We start from the raw sequence: 23,510 nt of genomic DNA on the forward strand, positions 1-23,510 counted from the left end.
ACCGGCGCGCCATTTAGTTTTGATTGGTCTGAATGATCGTCCATCATCACGCATTTGGCTTCGGGTCCACCCCCTTCTTCAAAGGCGATTGGATACTACCGAGCGACCCCACCTCTGGTTTGACCAATACAGCCGTCCATCATCCGTCAAATGACACCCGTCCCTTACGTCACTGGTGGTTGTACGATTGGGCACACCTCTACCTTTCTATTGGTTCTGGGAGCTGGCAATCAGCGCACCGCGCAGCACCATGCTCCTCTTGTATATCACATGACATTCAGCCCCGAACGTCCACTTCACTGATTGGATGATACTTGTCCCTCTTCCCGCCCACCGTTCGCGCGCGCCGATCACTCACCGATCTAGGCCCCGCCTTCCTGCTCACCAACCGTCGGTCACGCGGGGCCCGCCCCGACCTTGCTCCCAGCCGATTGGCGGGAAGGGCGCACCTGACATCCGATTGGTCGAAGTGGAGGTCACCCCGCCTGCGTCCTTCACGGATTGGTCAATGTCAATGGACCTGCTACACTCCGGTTGGACCGTCTCGCTGTCAATCATCCCCCCCCCACGTGGAGACTGTCCGCTTGATGTGGAAAGGGAGGATTCCTCAGTCTCTCACATATTTATTTTTGACGATAAGTTTTGTTTTTATGAAGTCAGATCGTTTAAGACTTTAAATTCCTCTTTCCTGAAAAGACAACGATCGCGCGCAATACTTTAGATAAGTTTGCCAACCGACTCCTCCCCAGCGATGTAAGTATATATGAGGATTCCATTTACCAGAGAGATCCGTTGAGGATCTCAGTGTCAGGGGAATAAATAAAACTCGTCTTTTGTTCCTAGTTCGTGTACGGAAGTATGACATTTCTCACCCCTTCCCATGCGCACCCCTGTCGGGCGGAATGGTCGCGCCCCTTCTCCGTAGAAGCTCAGCTGGGCTGCGCCATCTTGCCCCTTGCGGCGGGGGGGGGGGGGGGGGGTGCCCGCGTATTCCTGGCGATGCCTGTGTGAAGCTGACCTCTCGATCCCCCTAACGGAGAGTGGTAGAGCCCACTGTACGTGCGAGGGCCATTGGCAGTAAATGGGACTGGACCACCTGCCGTGGGGAGGGCGGGGGAGAGGGGATGATGCTGATGATGATTATTATTATTGGACTTTCTCACACTCACAACCCCCACCCCAGACAGACACAGACAGACACACACACACACAGACAAAGACCCACATGCACACATATATTTTGTGGGGTGAATTTGTACTTGCAGGGTTACATTGTACTTTGCTCAAAAACTGCATGAATTCATGCAAGTTTTCATTATCTCACTTTTTAGATTAGAATCAATCCAAACATCAGGTCATAGACAGAGAACACAGGGGGCCAACACCTTCAACATATTGTTTGGCTATCACCATTGTTAACAGCTAACCTGAGAACGCAACTTTTAAAAAAAGGTTTTGTGATTTACACATGAAAGAAGTGAAACTATCACTGTATTCCAACAGATGAAAGGCTTAACAGACACTCAGTTTTTCAATGTATAATTTCAGTTACGTCACTCTGTAAATTTTTGCTGTAAATTCTGTGTTACGATTGAGCCCTCCACTATCACCTGATGAAGGAGCGTCGCTCCGAAAGCTAGTGCTTCCAGTTAAACCTGTTGGACTGTAACCTGGTGTTGTGTGATTTTTAACTTTATCATTGAATCCCTACAGTGTGCAAACAGGGCCATTTGACCCAACTCTCCAAAGAGTATCCCACTCAGACCCATTCCTCTAACCCTATTACTCAACATTTTCCCCTGATCAGTGTCAAGATTAGATTGCACAAAGTTAAAAATCACACAACACCAGGTTATAGTCCAACAGGTTTAATTGGAAGCACTAGCTTTCAGAGCACCCGGCGCTCTAATCAGTGCCAAGGTTAGAGTGTACAAAGTTAAAAATCACACAACACCAGGTTATAGTCCAACAGGTTTAATTGGACTATAACCTGGTGTTGTGTGATTTTTAATTTTGTACACCCCAGTCCAACACCGGCATCTCCAAATCAAGATTAGAGTGGTGCTGGAAAAGCACAGCAGGTCAGGCAGCATCCAAGGAGCAGGAAAATGGATGTTTCGGGCAAAAGCCCTTCATCAGATGAGCCACATGACCTCTGTCCACACTAGGGACTCTATCATTCAACATAAGTGGAAACTTTATGTGGATGTGAGGGGCAAGTGTTTGTGGATTAAGTGTGCCGGAGAACTGGTCTGGAGGTTTTTAGTTGTGAGGAGAGGCTGGATAATCCCAGATTGTTTTCACTAGAAAAATGGAGGCTGAGATAGTGTCCTGACAGAATTATGAGAGGCGTAGATAGGGTGGATAGTCAGAGGCTTTTCCCTGGGTGGAAAAAGTCAACCGCAAGAAGACACAGATTCAAGGTGAGAGAGGGAAAATATTTCACACAGAGCTTGGTGGTCGCCTGGAACACTGTGCCAGCGGAGGTTGCAGAACCAGGTATGTTAGCACCATTTAAGGCATGTCTTGATTAACAGATGAATGGGAAGTGATCAGAGGGATAGAAATGGGCAATAAGTAGCAGGTCTAAATATGGATTAGGAATCAGCACAGGCTAGGTGGGCCGAAGGGCCTGTTCCTGTTCTCCATTGTATTATTGTATAATTATCAAACCTCATTAAGGTCTAAGAAAGTGACATACACAGGTTTTAATTACAGGCAATTGGAAATTGTTTTCTGACAGTTTCTTTCCTGAACTTAGAGCTGAATGTGTTCTCCTCACCCTGAGCTGGAAAGGGTTTGGTTCAAGTCCCACTGCAGACCATTGGTAAATCAGTGCGTGACACTGTTAGTCAACTGCTCTGAAAATTGAGAAATGATTAATATGTGGGAACAATCTGTCAAATTTTACCATTCGTGATTATTGTTTTGTGTGATGAAGAGTCTGACTCTGATTTTCATACATTGTGATGCCATAGAAAATGCCACACCCTACGTGTTCCAGTACTGCAGCAACACAGGCACATACCTAACGATGTGCAAAATTGCTCAGCTATGTCCTCTCAAGCAGGTCAAATCCAAGCCAGTCTATGACTACCATATCTTCAGCAGGAGACAGAAAGAGTCACCAGAAGGTGCTATCGACTGGCTCTTAACCAATAGTCTGCCCACAATGCTTAGTTTGAACTTCATCAGGCTTCATTATAGCTCCAGTCAAATTGTAGGCACAAGTTGAATTACAGAGATGAGTTAACACCAATGCAATATTTGACAATTGTTATTGAAACTGAAGTTATTGTGGATTGGGAGAAAGCTCTCCACTAGCTGTAGTCATTACCAGACACAACTGTAGGAATTTTATGATTCTATAATTCCAAATCATTGAATGTTTTCAAGATTGTAGTTCTTAGGGCTAAAGGGATCAAAGGGTATGGGGTAGGAGGGGTGGGGAAGAGAGAGCAGGGCACTGAGCTGGGTGATCAATCATGATCATCTTGAATGGCGAGCAGACCTGAAGGACCGAATGGCCTGCTCCTGCTCTTATTTGCTATGTTTCTAATAATGGTCTCAGGCCCAAGATCTTTCTGCAGGAGTTCTTTTGAGCAGCCTCCTAGAGAGTTTCATTTGCAGTCCCTTTGTTAATGAAACAGTTCACACCTGCATGCATTCCTCAGACATACTTCTTCCCTCAGTGCAGAAAGACCTAGACAATATCCATGTTTGGCTGGATAAGCAATGAGTTGCATTCACGCCACATAAAGTTTCAGGCTGATTCTAACAATAGAGATCATAACCAACACTGTCTGCCCACCCCCAGCCCCACCCATAATGCTTAAATGGCATTACTATTATCTACTGTAACAAATTGGGGTTACCACGCTCCAGGTACTTGGGCGGCACAGTGCTCAGTGGTTAGCACTGCTGCCCTACAGCACTAGGGACCGTGTTCGACTGCAACCTCGGGCGACTGTGTGGAGTTTGCACATTCTCCCTGTGTTTGCGTGGGTTTCCTCCTGGTGCTCTGGTTCCCTCCTACAGTCTAAAGATGTGCAGGTTAGATGAATTGACCATGCTAAATTGCCCGTAGCGTTCAGGGATGTGTAGGTTAGGTGCACTAATCAGGGGTAAATGTAGAGTGATAAGGGAATGGGTCTGGGAGGGTTACTCTTTAGAGGGTTGATGTGGACTTGTTGGGCCAAATGGCCTGTTTCCACACTGTAGGGATTCTATGACTCTGTGAAACGATACTGCATCACGCAGATATATGATGTTGCTGCTAGAGTGGATCACACACTGTAATCTGCAGTAACTGGTTCACTTCTTGACTCGCCAAGGCACAAGACAGAAATGGAATGGAGTATCATTTTCCCCAGAGAAGTGCTTCTGTACAAGCTGTCTTACCAGTGCCTGCTGCCTGCTTGTTTAACACTCATTAAGCATCTATGTCCTCCACCACCACTGCAATATGTGAACACCATCTACAAGATGCATTTCAGACAACTCGCCAAAAATTCAGCATTATCTAGAATATTTTCACGACTTGAATTGCAACGTTTCAAGAATGAAGGTACAGAGTTTTACTGAGCAGAGTGATGCCATTTGCCCATCATCCGTGTGCCGAGCAAGATGGACCATTCGGCCTAATCCCTCTTACCAGCCCTGTCTCCATAACTGTGTAGCTTATAACACTTCCAAGTGTCTATCCAAAAAGATTTTTTTTATTTTCAATACAGTGCAAGTTTTTGGCTCTTTACGGCACTTTTGAGAGTTCCACATCGGCACTATTCTTTGGATGAGCATCTTCTCAACTCCTCTCCAATCTAACAAATTGCGACACCTCTGGATTCTTGACCAATCCCGCTAAGGCAAATAGGTCCTTTCTCTACAGTCTGTCTTCATTTTTCTCCTGTTGTCCCCTGGGCCACATCCTTCTGTGAGAGGCCAGGCCTTGGATAGCACCAGGCTCATGTCCCACTCCAGCTCAGACATGCCGCAGGAGCAGGAGCGGAGGATGTGCCCGTCACCGAGACCCCTGCAGCCGCTGTCCAGCATCAGTGTCTGGAGGAGCATCAGAGATGGAACAGGAGGTAGGAGGAGACACATGCAGCCCCAGACCATGGCCTGCTCTAGCTTAGACCCTGGCCAAGCAGCAGTGACTGGAAGAGCAGCAGAGGAAGGGCAAGAAGAAGGAGAAGCCAACTGAGGCGAAGATGAATTGCTGAACCAAAAGCTGTTGCAGTAATAGCATGCAATGCAAACAAATCCGAGGTGACGCCAGGGAGTGGTGACACTTCGCAAATAACTCGCAAAACAATACTTTTCATTGTAGGAACATGTGATAGTATTAAATAAATCTAAATAATATTATACACTTCGATTAAATCGTTTCTCAGCCTCTTTTGTTCCAAAGAAAACAAATGCATAAAGGCAAGGATATACTTAAAGCCATCCAGCAATTTCATTTTGGATTTTAACCAGGGAATTGTTTTTAAGTTCAGATTTAATGTGTCTATTTTAACACAGTTTGTAATGGTTATACATTGTTTGTATGTCGGTAAGAATCCTTTTTGTGGCTATCCAGTCTTAACTAAAATTCTTCATTCCTGGCAGCATCTTCATAACTCTTCTCTGTACCCCACCCCAGTAATCCAACCACCATCTTTTGAGGACACTGAGGGATGGACAGGCTTATCCACAGCTTCCTAATAATTGTAGCCAAATCGTAACTGAGTTATTTTGGTAACAGAAGGAGTGCATAAAGCAAAAAAGGACAGAAATAAGAGCTAATCAGTACATAGAAGGATGCATAACAAACTTTATTGAATATGTCCACGTATTGCAGGATAATAAAGTAAGAGTTCAGAATTATGACAATTGATTCCTTCTATTTAATTCAACCTATCCTAATTTAAGCATTGTTTCTAGCCCAGCCTCAGTGGGATTCCCTCTAAACTACTTCAACTACAATCTCAGAAATATATTTAAAGCAAACTATAATCACTGAGATAACATTGATCAGTACATTATTCCCCTCTAGATTGGCAATTAACTCTCTTGTAGGAGACTAGACAGTTCAGTTCACTAGGAGAAAGTGAGGCTGAAGAAGGGCTTATGCCCGAAACGTTGATTCTCCTGCTCCTTTGATGCTGCCTGAACTGCTGCGCTTTTCCAGCAACACATTTTTCAGTTCAGTTCACTAGTATTTTTGCACAATTTCTGAAGTTCTTTGCTTCCTGATTTTGTGAAGGGCTAAGTTCACCTGAATCCTCACCTGAAACTGAGTTAATAGTATTTAAAGTGGACATCTGATCATCCTGAATTTCTAACTATTTCAGTTCTTTTTTCCTAAACATATTGTATGTTTTCACAATTTCTGCCCTTACAGTTTCCTTCTGTATTTTTTTCCAGTCAACAGGAATATCAGCTTTTTTGGCCTTGTAAGCTTCTGCAAACTCTCTATTAAAAGTAGACAGGACATATTTCCAGTAGGTTGCTGCTTGGATACTTGTGTCAGGCGGAATATCCCAGGAAGCGAAATAATCATTTACACTGCGGTAGTCTTTATAGGGATGGAATGTATATTCTGTCTCCGCACAGCGGAATGAACTGTCAGATGCTACTGCAGAAGTGCACACTGTCGCCACAAGCTTGTTGTTGTCAATATAGCGATAACTATTTAGTCCTTCAGGTCGATGGGTTGTAGCAAAATGCTCCTTATGTCCTGAGCCTTCACGTTCACAAGGCACTCCACAGAATGGGCACATCTTCCCACAGCCGAGAACTTGGCGGAAGATCTCTTCATCCGGCTGCATTGGCAGACATAGCAGAACTTCTTCAATGTCGCAATTCTTGTGAAAGTCTGATGTGAGTTTCTCCTCCATGTCGTCCAGGGCCGCAGTAAAATCAGCAGCAAACTCTCTGGCTGTGACAGCATTCTGAAAGAGTATAATTTCCAAATTCTCCTTGTTAATCACAAAATCATTCTTCAAAATGTCACAAAATTCTGTTAAAAACTCTGACACGTTCTCCTTCTCCGTCACCATTGCTTGTTTTATGGCATCTTTTGTCTTTCGTATCAGTGCTCGGATTATTTTTGTGATGATCTCCATAATTTTAGTTGTTCCCGTGTAATTCTTTATTATTCTTTTCCTGATCCACTGTCTTGCAAAATGCTCATAGTTTTTGATATATTGTAAGTAATTTTCCACACGGTGCTCATCCAGCAAATCCAGTAGAATCACAGCTTGGAGATAGGCTCTGCTGCTCATTTCGTGGTTTGTACAGCTGGCTTTTACATCTTCGACAATCTCCACACCAAGCTTTTTGTCAATGGCTTTCTGAAGTGCGGGCTGGAGGCAGTTGCTGCACAGAGCTTGAGCCCTTTTCTGACTTTGATCTTTCTCGTGGTAAATATCTTTAAAAATGGAATAGTAGACATCCTTCATTGCTGTCAGACAAGTCAGTGGATCGTTCTCTCTGAAGAAATCTTGGTGCATCTTTTGGAAAATCGGCAGGACAAAACCACACATATGCAGCTTTAGATCTACCTCAAAGTTAACATTCGTGTGAAAGTAGTACCATTTCCCATTGAGTAATGTTTCATCAGTATTTTTCAGCAATGTTTGACAGTAAGTTGGATCGAAGTCAACTTTTGCTTTCAGCTTTTCCAGTGCAAACTGCTCAGCGTTTTCAATTAAACTATCTGCAAACACTTGTACTTCACTGCTAGATCCATTTGTAAAAAGGTCTTTAGCTTTTTGCCAATAACCTCTCTCAATATGATCCCTGGTAACTTTAAACTTGACTTGTCCTTTTTCAAATAGTTTCCCAGCGGTATCTAATCTCTGGCACACCGCACTGCCTCGATGGCGTAGATTTTGTTGCAGTTGATTTTCAAACTCAATTTCGATGTTCTGTTGTTTGAATGACATTGCCTGAAGTGGTTGGACTGTATCTCCCCACATCTTTTCAAACTTTTCCTTGAGTTTACTGTCATTGAGTTCAGCATTCAACTCTTTGCACATTTGTAGCAGCTCACAGACCTGTTTCTGAATAATCCCCTGATACTCCTTCTGTATGTTATCCAGTTTGGCCATGCCTTTGCGCCTCCGAATTGCATCCTCACATTTGCGCTTGCTGTAAATCTCAAGCTCATTTCGCAAACTCTCAGTACTCAGGGTGAAATCCATTTTGAATTTCTCCACAAGATGGATGTTGTCTACTTTGCTGTTGAAGTATTTTTCCAGTTGTATGAGAATCATTTGCTTTTGCGCCTGGAGAATTTTATTTGTTTCTTGTATCAAACTCTGGTACAAATCATCAAGCTGATCAAGAGGGTGATTCCCAATGTTGTTCTCGGCCTTTTCTACCTGGGAATGAATGCTTTTCCTAAATTGCCACTCCCATTCTGAGTACTTCAAACTGAGCTGGCTGTAAGCATCTGCAACTAGGCTGTTTCTAAAACTGAAAATGAAATTTTCATACTTTACTGCATTCCATAAACCCTTCATCCATTCTATGAATTGGTGAATCGTAAATGGTTCTTTTCTTTCTCTGCGTTGCTTAAACAAATCAAACAGATATTTCTTTAGTTCAAATATATTTTCACTGTAGCCAGTGTTTACCGGTGCCATGGGAGGAACACCATGCCAGAGGCCTGGAATGTACCAGTTGTTCTTTTCAGGATCATATTCCATGATATCTGAAAACTTTGTGAATTCGTATTCTTTCTTCTCCATCTTTGCTGCTGCCTTAGTCATTTCATTTAACTGATCCAGGAGATGCTTCCTGTCCCTCATGTTCTGATCATGTGCTGACACTTCTCCCACATTTTGATGAATGAACTGACAGTTTGGTTTGTGCCCTACCTCTTTCATCCTCAGGAAGGCGTGCACCACTATCTGCAAGACATCCTTCATTTCAGAAGAGTTTTCCATAGCCATATTGACTAATGTAACGTCACTCAGTCCAACAACCAGCGTTGCAAGTTCGTTATCATGTTCATGGCTGTCCTCCAGCTTTGCCAGTTCTGGAGCTTTTAATCCTTCAGTGTCAATAATCATCAGGTACTCACTACCAATCTCCTTGCTCAGGTCTCCTGTAATTTTGATCAACTGCATGAAGGCTCCTCTTGTACATCTCCCACTGCTCACTGCAAACTGCAAACCGAACATAGTGTTCAAGAGGGTAGACTTCCCTGTACTCTGTACACCCAGGACAGTCAGAACAACTATTTTAGTATCTGGTCCTAGTTTCTTTGAAAGATGTGTGAGCACAGCGCTGACCCACTGTTCAGAAATGCTGGATGCATCGCCATCTAGAAGCTCAAGTGGAAAGCCATCTAACATGAGATCAGCAACCACACTAGGAAGTGATGTATACTGACGCTTATCTTCTGACAGAATGTGTTCCTGAACTAGAGTTGCCTCAGCTTCATAAACCTGTCCGATTTCTCGCATGAAGTGTTCTAGCCCTAGAGAACTGTCTGATATTTGTTTGTCAAGGTCTGTGAGTTTTTTGGTTGCACCAGGTGATGCTTTATATAGTTGTTTATAAGCTTCACGTAATTCAGAAAGCTCTTCTCGTGCGGTGGCATCGAGAAGATATTTGATCCATTTCAGGAAAAAGTGTCTTTCATCGTGGCTTGTATTTGCCATTACTGCGACAAACTCAGAAAGGTTTTCCGTAATGTCATACTCTTGCTGTTTCTTCCGGATATTTGTTAGTTCAAGTCTGAGTTTGGAGTTGTATGCCTCAACAGGCATATCGCCACGCTCCTTCTGGCGACGAAGCTCCTTGTCTATCTTCGACCATTTCTTCCAGAGCTCTCCCTGTAAGGGTAGTTTTTCCATCTTATACTCTGCCACACTTCGCATGTCTCCCATGGCAGCCTCTGCCACTTCTTTAGCACTATGGCAGCGTGGCTCATCTTCATCCACTAAAATCCCTAACTTGCGAGCTACATCAGCCATTCCCTCAATGCTCACACAATCTGTCATATTTTCCAAAGTCTCCTTGATGCATGATCGGATTTGTTCAACAAACATTGATGTGTTCACATTCTTATTTTTAACAATAATGTGGTTCCGTTCCAACTTCATTAATGGAGCCAATGTCTGGAGAAAGCTGCTTGTAACAACCTGCTGGTCCGGCTGTGGATTGAGGATGAGGAAGTATCGCGTTTCCAATTCAGCGACGGACTCCAAAAAAGCGAACTCGTTGGCACCGATCTGATTGACAAATATAAAGACTGCTGAGGATACCTGAGCCAGGAAATGAACTTGGGAGCGTAGCGTACTTGCATCACCACGGAGGTTGGCAACGAGGACGGGTTCTGTGAAGATATCAATATTTCTCTTGCCACAGGGGAGGTACCAGCAGAACTCCACTAATCCGTCCGAAATTTTCCGAGGAATATCACCACATTCCATGCTGTGAGTGACAAAGAAGTTGTGATGATGGTGGGGGTTACTTAATACCTCGTTGAGAATACTTGATTTGGAAGTGCTGCACTCACCCAGGCGAATAAATGAAATAACGTGTATTGGCATGGTCACCATTGTTGCCTCTTTGAATCCTTTACTCGCCTCGAGTGACTGAGGTCTCCACTTCTTCACAATGAAACGCATGGCCCACAGCAGTAGGGTGCTGTTGTCCTTGCTGTAATCTGGCAGTAAGAGAGGCAGTGCAAACTGACACATAGACATCTTCATCATCATCTCTTGATGCAGGATGCTGTCAGCACAAAGGAAAACTGCAGTAATGACATCCAGTGGATTGCATGCATCGCCAGTGTCTTTTCCCGTGATATCAAAAAGATTGGAAAAATTTGTTTGGTCAACGGTCAGTTTAGGAATGTCTACTGAGCATTTGATATTTCTGGCTGTCAAATTGAGAATCATAAGTTTCTTTAGAAAATACCACGGAATATCTTCCAAGCTTTGTGGCTTTGCACACGCTATGGTTTCTGGGCCAATTTCAAGAATTTTGCTTAAAGAAAGTTTCTCTCTCAAGTACTTCTGTAGTTTCAGCTTGGAAAGCACTTCCTGAAAATTGTTTTCTTTGACTGTGAAATGAAAAATACAAAAGATGCTTCAAATATGTAAATTAAACATATTTCTCTTCTGATATTGCAGTCCATTTCAACATAGAATATGTTCCCTCAAGTTTACATTAAGTTACACTAGAGATTTCTTAATTAAGTGCCCATCTTACGTAGCACAGTTGCTCAGTAGTTAGCAATGAGGGACCTGGGTTTTATTCAATCAATGGCCTATGAGATCCATTAGAAATCTGAACCAATAAGTTAAGGAAAGAATAAAAATATATATGATGTTGTGGCCATTACAGAGACTTGGTTGAGAGAGTCACATGACTAGCTGCTAAACTTTCCCAGGTTTCGTTGTTTTAGATGAGATAGAGAGGGAGGTAAAAGAGGTGGAGGAATTGCATTTCAAGTCAGGGAGAACGTCGCATCTGCATTCAGAGAGGACATACTGGAGGGCTCATCCACTGAGGCAGGAAGGGTACAGCTCAAAAATAAGATGGGTGTAATCACTCTGATAGGATCATACAATTGCCCTGCAACAGTCACCGATACATTGAGAAACAAATATGTAAGCAGATTATGGAAAGATGCAATAACAACAGGGTTGTCATAGTGAGTGGCTTTAACTTCTCCAGTATTGACTGGGGCTCCCTTAGAGCAAAAGGCTTAGATGGTGCAGAATTTGTTAAGTACATCCAAGAGGGTTTCTTGGAACAGTATGTAGATAGTCCAACTGCAGGAGGAGCCATACTGGACCTTGTAATGGCTAGTGAGCCTGGCAAGGTGACTGACCTTTTAATGGGAGCACATTTTGGAAACAGTGGTCACAAGTCCTTAAGTTTTAAGATTGATATGAATAAGGATAAGTCAAGACCTTGCGGGAATGTACTAAACTGAGGAAGGGCAAATTATGTCAGTATTAGGCAGGAACTAGGGAGTGTTCATTGGGAGGAACTTGTTATTGGGCAAGTCCACATTTGGCATGTGGGAGTTGTTTAAAGACCTACTGATCAGAGTTGAGGACTGGCATGTTCTTAAGGATGAAAGACAAGGATGGCAAGGTAAAGGACCCTTAGATAATGAGGGAGGTTCTGAATTTAGCCAAAAGGGAAAAAGGGGCATATGTAAGTTTTCGAAAATTGGACAAGGCCCATGAGGAATATAAAGAAAGCAGAGTAGTACTCAAGCAGGAAATTAGGAGAGCAAGAAGGGGCCATGAAATGACTTTGGAGAGTAGGGTTAAAGAGAATCCCACGGCATTCTATCTTGACATTAAAACTAAAAGGAAAGCTAAAGAGAAGGTAGGACCACTCCACAATAAAGGAGGGAACTTATGTTTGGATGAGATCCTAAATGAGTGCTTTGCATTGGTATTCACCCAGGAGAAGGATATAGAGGATAGTGAGATTAGAGTGGAGCAAGCTAATATGCCAGGGCATTTTGAGATCAAGGAAAAAATAGTAGTGGGTCTCTTGAAGAGTATTAAGGTAGATAAATTTCAAGAACCTGATAGTTTCTACCCCAGGTTATGAGACAGGCAAGAGAGGAGATTGCTGGGCCTTGACCAAGGTTTTTGTATCCTCACTAGTCACTGGTGTGGTCCCGTAGGACTGGTGAGTAGGTAATGTTGTTACTCTGTTCGAGAAGGGAAATAGTGATAATTGAGGATGGTGAGTCTCACTTCAGTAGTTGGGAAGCTATTGGAGAGAATTCTTAGGGATAGAACTTAACGCATATTTGGAAAAGTGTGGCCTAATTAAGTACATCCAAGAGGGTTTCTTGAAACAGTATGTGGATAGTCCAACTGCAGGAGGGACCGTACTGAATCTTGTATTGGCTTTGAGCAGGACAGGTCATGTCTTACTAACTTAATTAAATTTTTTGAGGAGATGGCGAAGTGATCGTTGAGGGTAGAGCAGTGGATGTTGTCTGTATGGATTTTAGTAAGGCTTTCAACAAGGTCCGTCAATGGTAAGTTCATGTAGAAGATTAAGATGCATGGAATCCATGGTAACTTGGCCATTTGCAATCAGAGTTGGCTTGCCCATAGAAGGCAGAGGATAGTGGTGGGAGAGTGACTTTCAGGCTGGAGATCTGTGACTGGTGGTGTTCCGCATGGATCCCATACTCTGATATTTGTGATATATGTAAATTACTTGGATGAAAATGTAGATTTTAGCACGTTTGCAGTAGACACAAAGATCAATGGGTTTTTTTTTATTGGATTAGATTAGATTATATTACTTACAGTGTGGAAACAGGCCCTTCGGCCCAACAAGTCCACACCGCCCCGCCGAAGCGCAACCCACCCATACCCCTACATCTACCCCTTACCTAACACTACAGGCAATTTAGCATGGCCAATTCACCTGACCTGCACATTTTTGGACTGTGGGAGGAAACCGGAGCACCCGGAGGAAACCCACGCAGACACGGGGAGAATGTGCAAACTCCACACAGTCAGTCGCCTGAGGCGGGAATTGAACCCGGGTCTCTGGTGCTTTGTAGAATGTTATCAAAGGGTACAGATCAAAGGAGATAGATCAGCTGCAGATATGGGCAAGAAAATAGCAGATGAAGTTTAATCCCAGTAAGTGTGAGGTGCTATACTTTGGGACATAAATGTGAAGGAAATGTATCCAGTTAATGGCAGGACCCTGAACAGCATTGATGTACAGAGGGATCTGAGGGTTCAAGTCCATAACTCCCTGAAAGTGGCCACCCAAATAGATAGGCTGGTAAAGAAGGCATAAGGCATGCTTGCTTTTATTGGTTGGGGAATTGAGTATAAGAGTCAGGATGTTGTGTTGCAGCTTTATGAGAGTTTGGTTAGGCCAAACACTGAAGAGTATTGCATTCAGTTCTGGTCGCCACATTATAGAAAGAATGTGGAGAGTTTAGAGAGGGTGCAGAAGGATGATGCATGGATTAAATTGGTATGAGCTATAAGGAGAGGCTAGAAAAACTCAGGTTGTTTTCTCTGGAGCAGCAGAAGCTGAAGGGAGATGTGGTAGCAGTCTATAAAATTCTGAGATGCATAGATAGGGATGACGGTCAGAATCTTTTTTCCCTGAGTTAAAATATCTAATACTAGGGGCATGCATTTGAGATGATGGAGGGAAAGTTTTTTACAGAGTGTGGTAGGAGTCTGGAATGTGCTGCCAGGGATGATGGTGGAAGCACATACAAAAGAGGCATTCAGGAGACATTTAGATAAGCACGTGAATCTGCAAGAAATGGAGGGATATGGATCAAGAGCAGGCAGAAGGGATTAGTTTAATTTGGTATCATGTTCAGCACAACATGGTGGGCCAAAACGTCCATTCCTGTGCTATATTAAATAAATGAAGGTTTCACTGGACCGGAAACAGATGCTACCAGACCTACTGCAATTCTCCAGAAATTTCTGATTTGGTTAAGGAAAGAAGTTTGATTCTTGAGCAACCCTAACATTGTAGATATTACAGTAAAGTCTCTGCAGTCCCTCAGAAAAAAACTATTTGTTTGTTCTGATTCCTGATGAAGGGCTTTTGCCCGAAACGTTGATTTTCCTGCTCCTCTGATGCTGCCTGACCTGCTGTGCTTTTCCAGCACCACTCTAATCTAGACTCTGGTTTCCAGCATCTGCAGTCCTTGTTTTTACCGATAAACTGTTTGTAGCCAACCCAATTCAATAAATGATGCACCTTTTTTCCCAATTCTTTGTCGGTTTTCTTCTTGTTGATTGAGCAAGTCCTTCTCAGCAGCAGGAGTTCCATTTGCATTAGTACAGCAAGATTCACCTGAGTCAAGAGAACAAACAGACCCTGTAAACCATACAAAGCATTGAAATAGCACTAGTTCAGCAGGAAGGTAGGAACAGGAGGAGTGAGTTCTCCCCTCAAGGCTGTTCACCGTCAATGAGGTCATAGCTGACCCACAGCTTGACTCTGTATATCAGTGTCCTCGGTAGCACGGTGACTCTGTAGTTAGCACTGCTGTCTTGCAGCATCAAGGACCTAGGTTCAATTCTACCCTTGGGTGACTGTCAATGTGGAATTTGTATGCAGTCCCCGTGTCTGCATGGGTTTCCAGTTTTTTCCCACAGTCCAAGGATGTGCAGATTAGGTGCATTGGCTGTACTAAATTGCCTGTAGCATCCTGGAATGTGCAGGCTTGGTGGATTGGCTGCAGGAAATGCACGTTTATAGGGTTGGGTTGCTGTGGACTTAGTGGGCCATCTGCCTGCTTTCAATCTGTACAGATTGTATGATTCTTCTATGGTATCTCTTGATGCTAACTACCAAAATGCTGCCTACAAATCTGTTTAACAATGTCAGTACTTCTCAATGGAAGCTTACAAACACAATGAAAATTGTTGCAGGAAGATACTTGATTTAATGAAGTATTAAGTGATAAAAAGACTGTGTGGGTTGTTGTGCTTCACTCTTAGCTGGCTGTGAACTCTTACTATGTTGCTTTTAGAAGGCTCCCACTTTTCCAAATGTAGACTTAACTGCAAGTAGCTGCTACCAGTGTGCGTTTGCCAGATCCTGTCTACTGATATTGAAATTGGCCTTCCCACCCCCCCCCCCCCACCCCCCCGCCTCTAATTTAGGGACCTAACTTCTGCACTATCCTTATCCCTTTCCATATGATTTTGAAACTTACAGGGTCTGATTGTTAATTTAGTAATACTGACTTGCAAGTTCCAACTCACCTCTTGTGGCAAGATTAAATCCAACCAATATTTCATCCACTCCTGGGAATTCATTCTGTAAACTTTGCAGAACTCTTAGAAAGATCTCACAAGTCTCCTCTCCCTTCAGAACCACAGTGTTTATAATTGTTCTGATCTTATCCTTGGGATCTGTGATCCCATCAATACTATTATACTCATCCACTTTGAAAATGAGCATCGCATCAAGCTCATCAAGGAGAACGTTTGGTTGCTCTTTCAGAATGTCAATGAGCGTTCTGCGATTTTTCCGTAGAATGTTTGATGGACTCTGTTCCGAAGCCATTTTGTGGGACAGTTAGTTAGCAACACCTGTGAGAAAATACAAAGTTGTTAGCCGAATCGTTAATAGACTCTGAAGCAATACATTGGAAACATTAATTCTTTCTGTGCTATTCTTGCCTTCTTCTATAACAATGTAAAATCTGAAGCTTGTTGATAGACTCAGAACCAGTGCTCCTACTATACCAATGAAAACTACAAAATTTAATTTAGTTGTGTTTGAACTGTAATTGTTTAAAAATAAAAGACACTTATTTATGCTCAGAATGATGCGCTGGCTTTGGAAGACCAGAGGAGGTTTACAAGAACAAACCTGGGGATGAAGGGCTTGACATGGGAGGAGTGGTTAAGGACTCTGGGTCTGTACTCAATGGAGTTTAGACCCATTGAGGGGGGATCTGATTGAAACTTACAAGGGGACATAAATTTAAGGTGAAGGGTGGAAGGTATAGGGGAGATGTCAGGGGTGGGTTCTTCACCCAGAGAGTGGTGGGGGCATGGAATGCGCTGCCCGTGGGAGTGGTAGAGTCAGATTCATTGGCGACCTTTAAGCGGCATTTGGATAGGTACATGGATGGGTGCTTAATCTAGGATAGAAGTTCGGCACAACATCGTGGGCCGAAGGGCCTGTTCTGTGCTGTATTGTTCTATGTTCTATGTTCTATGTTCTATTATTGAACACTGGACGAGGAGAAGGTATTTCCGTTAGTCACAGAGACTAGTACCTGAGGCCACAGCCTCAGAGTGAAGGGATGACCCTTTAGAACTGAGATGAGGTGGAATTTCTTCAGCCAGAGGTTGGTGAATCTTAGAAACCCTACAGTGTGCAAATCAGGCCCTTCAGCCCAACAAGTCCACAGCAACCCTCCAAAGAGTAACGCGTGCAGACCCATTCCCCCTACTCTATATTTACCCCTGACTAATGCACCTAACCTAGGCATCCCTGAACACTATGGGCAATTCAGTGTGGCCATTTCACCTGGCCTGCACATCTTTGGACTGTGGGAGGAAGCCCACACAGACAATCACCCAATGCTGGAATTGAACGTGGGTCCCTCGTGCTGTGAGGCAGTAGTGCTAACCACTGAGCCACCACACTGCTCTGTTAAACCAATTGTTGAATCGATGGGCTGAATGGCCCAATTCTGCTTCTATATCTTATAGTCTTATGTGCTATGTCATATTATGTATAACTGCCTTTTGAAGAACTACTGGTGAACTGCCTAAATGGTCCTCTACCCACCAAGTGACTGTTGCTGTGGCGCTGGGTAGCATGTAAACTTGAGTGTAGCTTTGAAGTGATGCTGCATTTAATGCGGGTGTGGAGTTGAGGGGGGGGGTTCTGGAGAGCAGCATTCACAGCGGGAGCACATAGTGCATCCACTTCAATTCTCGAAAGGCCGCCTGTCCTCTTCAAGGAAGCCTGCATCGAATGACACTAAAACAAGTGGGGTCCAGATCTGCAAGTAGACTGCCAAATCAGCCACTTCAGAGGCTCCTGGAACACCCTTCACATCATGGCGTGAGTTCTTAGCCCAACTCCTATTTGGCAGCATTCAATTCCTCTCAGCATCACCTGACTCCCTGTTTACCAGTCCTCTAGGACTGCAGGCTACAATCAGATCATCTGTGATCATATGGAATAGCAGCACAGGTCTGAAAGCACAAATGGCCTCGCCACGCTCTTATTTCATTCATATGTTCAAAGTCCTGGAGCTCCCTTCCTAACAGCCCTGTCAACACAGGTTTCAGTAGGTTCAGCATCACCTCAAAGGAATTAGGGATGGGCAATAAATGCTAGACCTACCAGCGGCACACACATCCCATGAATGAATAAGTCCATGTTGGCATATCCATCCTGCTCCTCAAATGCTGCCTGACCAGCTGTGCTTTTTCAGCACCAAACGTTTCGACTCTTATCTCCAGCATCTGCAGTCCTCGCTTTCTCCATGTTGGCACATGCTGCAGTCAACCTTCTGGCCGTCTTAATGCATCTAATTGTATCAACATAAACCTATTCTCTGCATATCATTTCACACGTGTGGACCTCGAAAGGAATCAGTTACTATAATTTCTGAACTAATTTTGCAGAACCACAATTAAAATTCAGGATGGCACGGCGGCTCAATGGTTAGCACTGCTGCTAATAGGGCCAGCGACCCGGGTTCGATTCCTGCCTCGGTCAACTGTCTGTTTGGAGTTTGCACGTTCACCCTGTATCTGTGTGGGTTTTCGCTAGGCGTTCCAGATTCCTCCCACAATCCAAAGATGTGCAGGTCAGGTGAATTGGCCATGCTAAATTTCCCAGAGTGTCAGGGGTAAATGTAGGGGAATGGGTCTGGGTGGGTTACTCTTCAGTATGGACATGCTGGGCCGAATGGCCTGTTTCCATACCGCAGAGAATCTAACCTAAAATATTCCAGCAGGTACTTCAAATGCCAATAACAAGGCATGGGACAAGTTTTAAAAATCTTTGAGGCTGGATGTCTCTATTATGCTAAATTGACATGTATACATTTAAAGACCATAAGATATAGGAGCAGAATTAGGCCATTCAGCCCATCAAGTCTGCTCTGCCATGCAATCAATACTGATATGTTTCTCAACCCCATTCTCTTGCCTTCTCCCCATAACCCTTGATTTCCCAACCAATCAAGAACCTATCTATCTCTGTCTTAAAGACACTCGGTGACAAAGCCTAGAAATTGCTGCAGTTAAAACAACAAGAAAAAATAAGTGGCAATTCTTTGATTCATCCAAACCTTTAACTTTTCCATCCATTGGCAGGCACCAGGCTTTGTTTTGGACTCCCAAGTTATCAACTGAAGGATTGGTGCTTTCAGAGAGTCTAATATAGTTCCCTGATGATCCTCCCACTTTTTGCAAAACAGCAACATGTGATTTCTAGTAAACACCCCGAGTGTAGTTTCTGTTGCTAGCATACGTCACTCCCAGGAAATAGTTACGAACACAATGTATGGCTAATTACTCAGAATCTGTACTTGAAAGGCTGGATGTTTCTTCTCTTTCCTTTGACCTTGCACTACAAAATCAATGATATATGGGGATTACAGTGCTTATCTCAGGACAAATTAACCCAACAGAACAAAAAAATCCAATCTTTGATTTCCCTTGCTGTAAGGGGAATAAAGATTAAAATAATAGCAATTGTCATTTTAAATAATGGATTGGATCAGTGTGACAGCTTCGATAGAAAATTTGAGAATGGAATTGCAAACACAATTGCAAGCCAGGCAGTTCCTTAGTTAACCATGTGGAAGATCGTATCTGCATTTATAAGCATCCTTCACAACCTCAAGACATTTCCATGCTCTGTGTAGCCAAAACATGGCTTTGAAGTGTATCTAGGACCCGTGGCAACCAATTTCCTCAGGGCAAAAACTGACAGAGGCAATATATAGTGAACCAAGAGAATCAAAGAGTGATTTATGGCACACATTCAGCCCATTGAATTTATGCCTGCTCTCCAGAGCAATCCAGCCCAGCACATTCCCTTTTCTAACCTTATAGCCCCATGAGTCCTTTCTTTTACATGCTCATCCAATTTACTTTTTGAATTATTGTCTTTGCTTCCACCACACTCAAGAGCAGTGAGTTGCACATCATTATCACTCCCTCCAAGACAGGTTAATTCTCACACTCCCTCTTGAACAAATTTAGAAATCTGTGTTCCCCCAGTACTTATCCCAACAGTCAGTAGAAGTCATAGAATTCCTACCGTGTGGAAATAGGCCATTTGGCCCATTGAGTCCACACCAATCCTCCACAGATCATCCCATCCAGACCCACCACATCCCTGTTACCCTGCATTTCCCATGACTAATCCACCCAGCCTACACATCCCTGGACTCAATGGGACAATTTAGCATGGCCAGTCCACCCTCACCTGCATATCTTTGGACTGCAGGAGGAAACCAGAGCATCCAGAGGAAACCCATATAGACACAGGGAGAATGTGCAAACTCCACACAGACAGTCCCCCAAGGATAGAATTGAACCCAGGTCCCTAGCACTGGAGTGTACATGGCGAAGATGTTTCCGCCAGTAAGAGAGACAAGGACCGAAACGCACGGCCTCGGGGTGGGGGGAGAAATGACCCGTTAAAACTGAGATGAGCTGAAATTTCTTAAGCCAGAGGGTGGTGAATCTGTGGGACTCATTGCCTCAGAGGGCTGTGGAGGCCAAGTCATTGAGTGTCTTTAGGACAGTGATAGGTAGATCAGTAAGGAGATCAAGGGTTATGGTGAGAAGGGGGTTGAAAAACATATCAGCCATGATCAAGTGGCAGTCGAGAGTGTGGTGCTGGAAAAGCACAGCAGGTCAGGCAGCATCCAAGGAGCAGGAAACAACAACGTTTCAGGCAGGACCCCTTCATCAAATTCATTCCTGATGAAGGGCATAAGCCCAAATCATCGATTCTCCCGCTCCTCGGATGCTACCTGACCTGGTGTGCTTTTCCAGCACCACACTCTCAACTCTGATCTCCGGCAATTGCAGTCCTCACTTTCTCCTAGACGATCAAATGGCAGAGCAAACTCGATGGGCCGAATGGCCTTCTTAACTCCTTACTGAATCTGCATGTTAACCTTCAGAGAACCCTGTATTAGGACTCCCTTGTGCTTCAAATTCCTGAAGCCTTTCTCCATTTAGAAAAGAGTGCGTGTCTCTATTTTTCCTATCAAAGTGCAGACCCTCACATTTTTCCACATTGTATTCCAGCTACCACTTCTTTGCACACTCTCCTAGCCTGTCCGGTCCCTCTACAACCTGTCCACTATTCCTAAAGAATATTAGTGGACCAGATGGGATTTTCCTGACAATCAACAATGGTCTCATGGTCATCATTAGATTGTCAACTCTGGGTATTTATTGAATTCAAACACCACCAGCTACTGTGACATTATTCAAACCCAAGTCCCCAGAACATTACCTAGGTCTCTAAATTAATAGTCGAATGATGAAACCAGTCATCCATCACCTCCATAAGCAGATGTACAGAGAAAGTCTGGGTGGCCTGCTATATGAATGGCACAGTGGTTAGCACTGTTGCCTCATAGCGCTAGAGACTTGGGTTCAATTCCCACCTCAGGCAACTGTCTGTGTGGAGTTTGTACATTCTCCCTGGCTTTGCTCTGGTTTCCTCCCACGGTCCAAAAATGTGCAGGGTAGGTGAATTGGCTATGCTAAATTGCCTGTAGTGTTGCGGGGGGGGGGTTCCTCTTCGGAGGGTCAGTGTGGACTTGTTGGGCCGAAGGGCCTGTTTCCACACTGTAAGAAATCTAATCAATAAGGCAGTTGTTTTTTTTCCCCAGGAGCTGAATGGAACTTCCCAGAAAAAGTCGCAAGTGTTCCACCAGTAATATTCTCTTCCATCAAGCTGAAGATATGAAAGTTTGAAAAAAATATACAAACAGGTTCAAGAACAGCTTCATCCACGCTCTTATCAGACTTATCATCAGACCTGTCATATATTCAACTTGATCCTTCTCTACAACTGTTAGACTATATTTTGCATTGTGTTCCGTTGTCCTATGTATTTACATAAGGTATGACTTGTCTGATTAGCACACAAAACAATACTTTTTCACTGTTTCTCAGTATGTGACAAGAATAAATCAAATCAAAAACAAGAACTCCTGGAGGATTAACGTTGGACTGGGGTGGACAAAGGCAGAAGACGCATGACACCAGGTTATAGTCCAACAGGTTTATTTGAAATCACAAGCTTTCGGAGAGCTGCTCCTTCCTCAGGGTGAAATGATTTCAAAAAGACTTGTTGAAAACTATAACCTGGTGTTGTGTAATTTCTGACTTTGACGACGTGCTTAAAAAAGTAATCAAGGTTCGATATGAATAGGTGGAAGGCTGTAAAAAGAATGACTATTTCCCTAAACTGAAACTGATGCATTTCCTGGAAATCACGTGTTGAAACGGAGTGGTACAAATTCATGGATTATACAATTCATGATGTACTAGGGAATTACTTCAGGTTGGCCACATGTATTTGATTGTGAAATTACTGGGAAATAAACCCCATTATTCACAGGAAGGTTAAGACCAGATTAAGAGCAGGTAAACTAGTATATTATAGCTTCAGGAACAATAGTAAAATTGTTTGTAAAACCAAGGACTACAGATGTGAAGCAAAATCAGAAATTGCTGGTGAAGGATCATAGAATCTCTACAGTGTGGAAACAGGCCATAATCGCCCAACAGCAACCCTCCGAAGAGTAACCCACCCATATTCATTCCTCCTACCCTATATTTAACCCTGACTAATGTACCTAACCTACACATCCCTGAACACTATGGGCAATGTAGCATGGCCAATTCACCCTAAACTGCACATCTTTGAACTATGGGAGGAAACCCATGCAGACACGGGGAGATTGTCTGTGTGGAGATTGCACAGTCACCTGAGGCTGGAATCAAAGCAGGGTCCCTAGAGCAGTGAGACAGCAGTGCTAACCACTGAGCCTCCATGCCTGCAGGGTCTACATCATCTGTAGAAAGAGAAAGTAGAGTTAATATTTTAAGTGCCATCACCTTTCTTCAGAAAGAAATGGCAGAAGCAAGGTATTTTTGTACTAGCTATCCATGTCTAAAATGCTGAAATTCCTTTTGTAGCACCAAAGATAAAGAAACCAGGAGTTTTCAGTAAAAGCAAAATATTAAAGAGCCCAGGGAACCAGAAATGCAACCAGAGTGTAGGCAAAAGCTCAGGTCTAGCAGCATTTGCAGAGAAAAAGAGTTAACATGGAGTCCAGTTGAACCTGGAAAATGGTGTTTGTGCTGTTGACAGAGAGGAGGGAGTAATAAGTGGATAGACTGAGTACCACCTAGAGCAAATAACAAAAGGCCTGTGACAGAACATTACAGCGCCGTACAGGCCCTTTGGCCCTCGATGTTGTGCTGACCTGTGGAACCAATCTGAAGTTCATCTATCCTACACTATTCCATTTTCGTCCATAATCCAAGACGGAGGATGAGAAGATTTCTGACTGCAACAGGCTGCTCCTTTTGAGTTGTCAGAGGGGATTTTCTCGAATTCCAGGAGCAGCAATTGTAGTTTTATAGGCTGTTGCATTGTTTTGGAACGTTAGAGAAAAAGAAAAGTCAAAACAACAGCACTTTTAAAAGGGGATAGAAACAGAAAAAGGCAGCACATGGTCAGGTCAGTGCAGGATAGCAAAAGAAACCTGCACTGCTAACTGACACAGCACTGAACCTGCTGTTGAATTCATGTATCTCTGGGACATCAGAGTGCGTCTGGGAAAATTAACAATCAGTGAAATTCACAACTGATCTTGGAGGAACCGGTTTTGGAGAGGTCACAACACAGAAGATAGATAAGTGAATAGTTTTAAGTGGCCTTGCTGTAAGTCTGCAGTAGTGAATAGAGTGTGTTCTTTCTTGATTATATGTCTTGTTGAGATAGGTCTC

The 23,510-nt window shown here is 43.6% G+C and overlaps 1 protein-coding gene and 1 long non-coding RNA gene across 2 annotated transcripts; one reads left to right on the forward strand and one right to left on the reverse strand.

The window, feature by feature from the left end:
• The first annotated feature begins 511 nt into the window (after window positions 1-511).
• LOC140492528 (uncharacterized) lies at window positions 512-21,700 on the forward strand. The gene is made up of 2 exons (XR_011963578.1): window positions 512-753; window positions 21,380-21,700. It is a non-coding gene; the product is annotated as an uncharacterized lncRNA (long non-coding RNA).
• Window positions 5,834-16,070, reverse strand: LOC140492526 (interferon-induced very large GTPase 1). The gene is made up of 3 exons (XM_072591458.1): window positions 15,747-16,070; window positions 14,734-14,829; window positions 5,834-11,065 (listed from the first exon to the last, which is right to left on the reverse strand). Exons 1-3 carry the CDS (start codon window positions 16,048-16,050, stop codon window positions 6,327-6,329), a joined length of 5,139 nt encoding a protein of 1,712 aa, XP_072447559.1. The 5' UTR covers window positions 16,051-16,070; the 3' UTR covers window positions 5,834-6,326.
• Window positions 21,701-23,510: the final 1,810 nt, after the last annotated feature.

This window comes from Chiloscyllium punctatum, chromosome 21, assembly GCF_047496795.1.
Source record: "Chiloscyllium punctatum isolate Juve2018m chromosome 21, sChiPun1.3, whole genome shotgun sequence".
NCBI classification, from domain to species: Eukaryota; Metazoa; Chordata; class Chondrichthyes; order Orectolobiformes; family Hemiscylliidae; genus Chiloscyllium; species Chiloscyllium punctatum.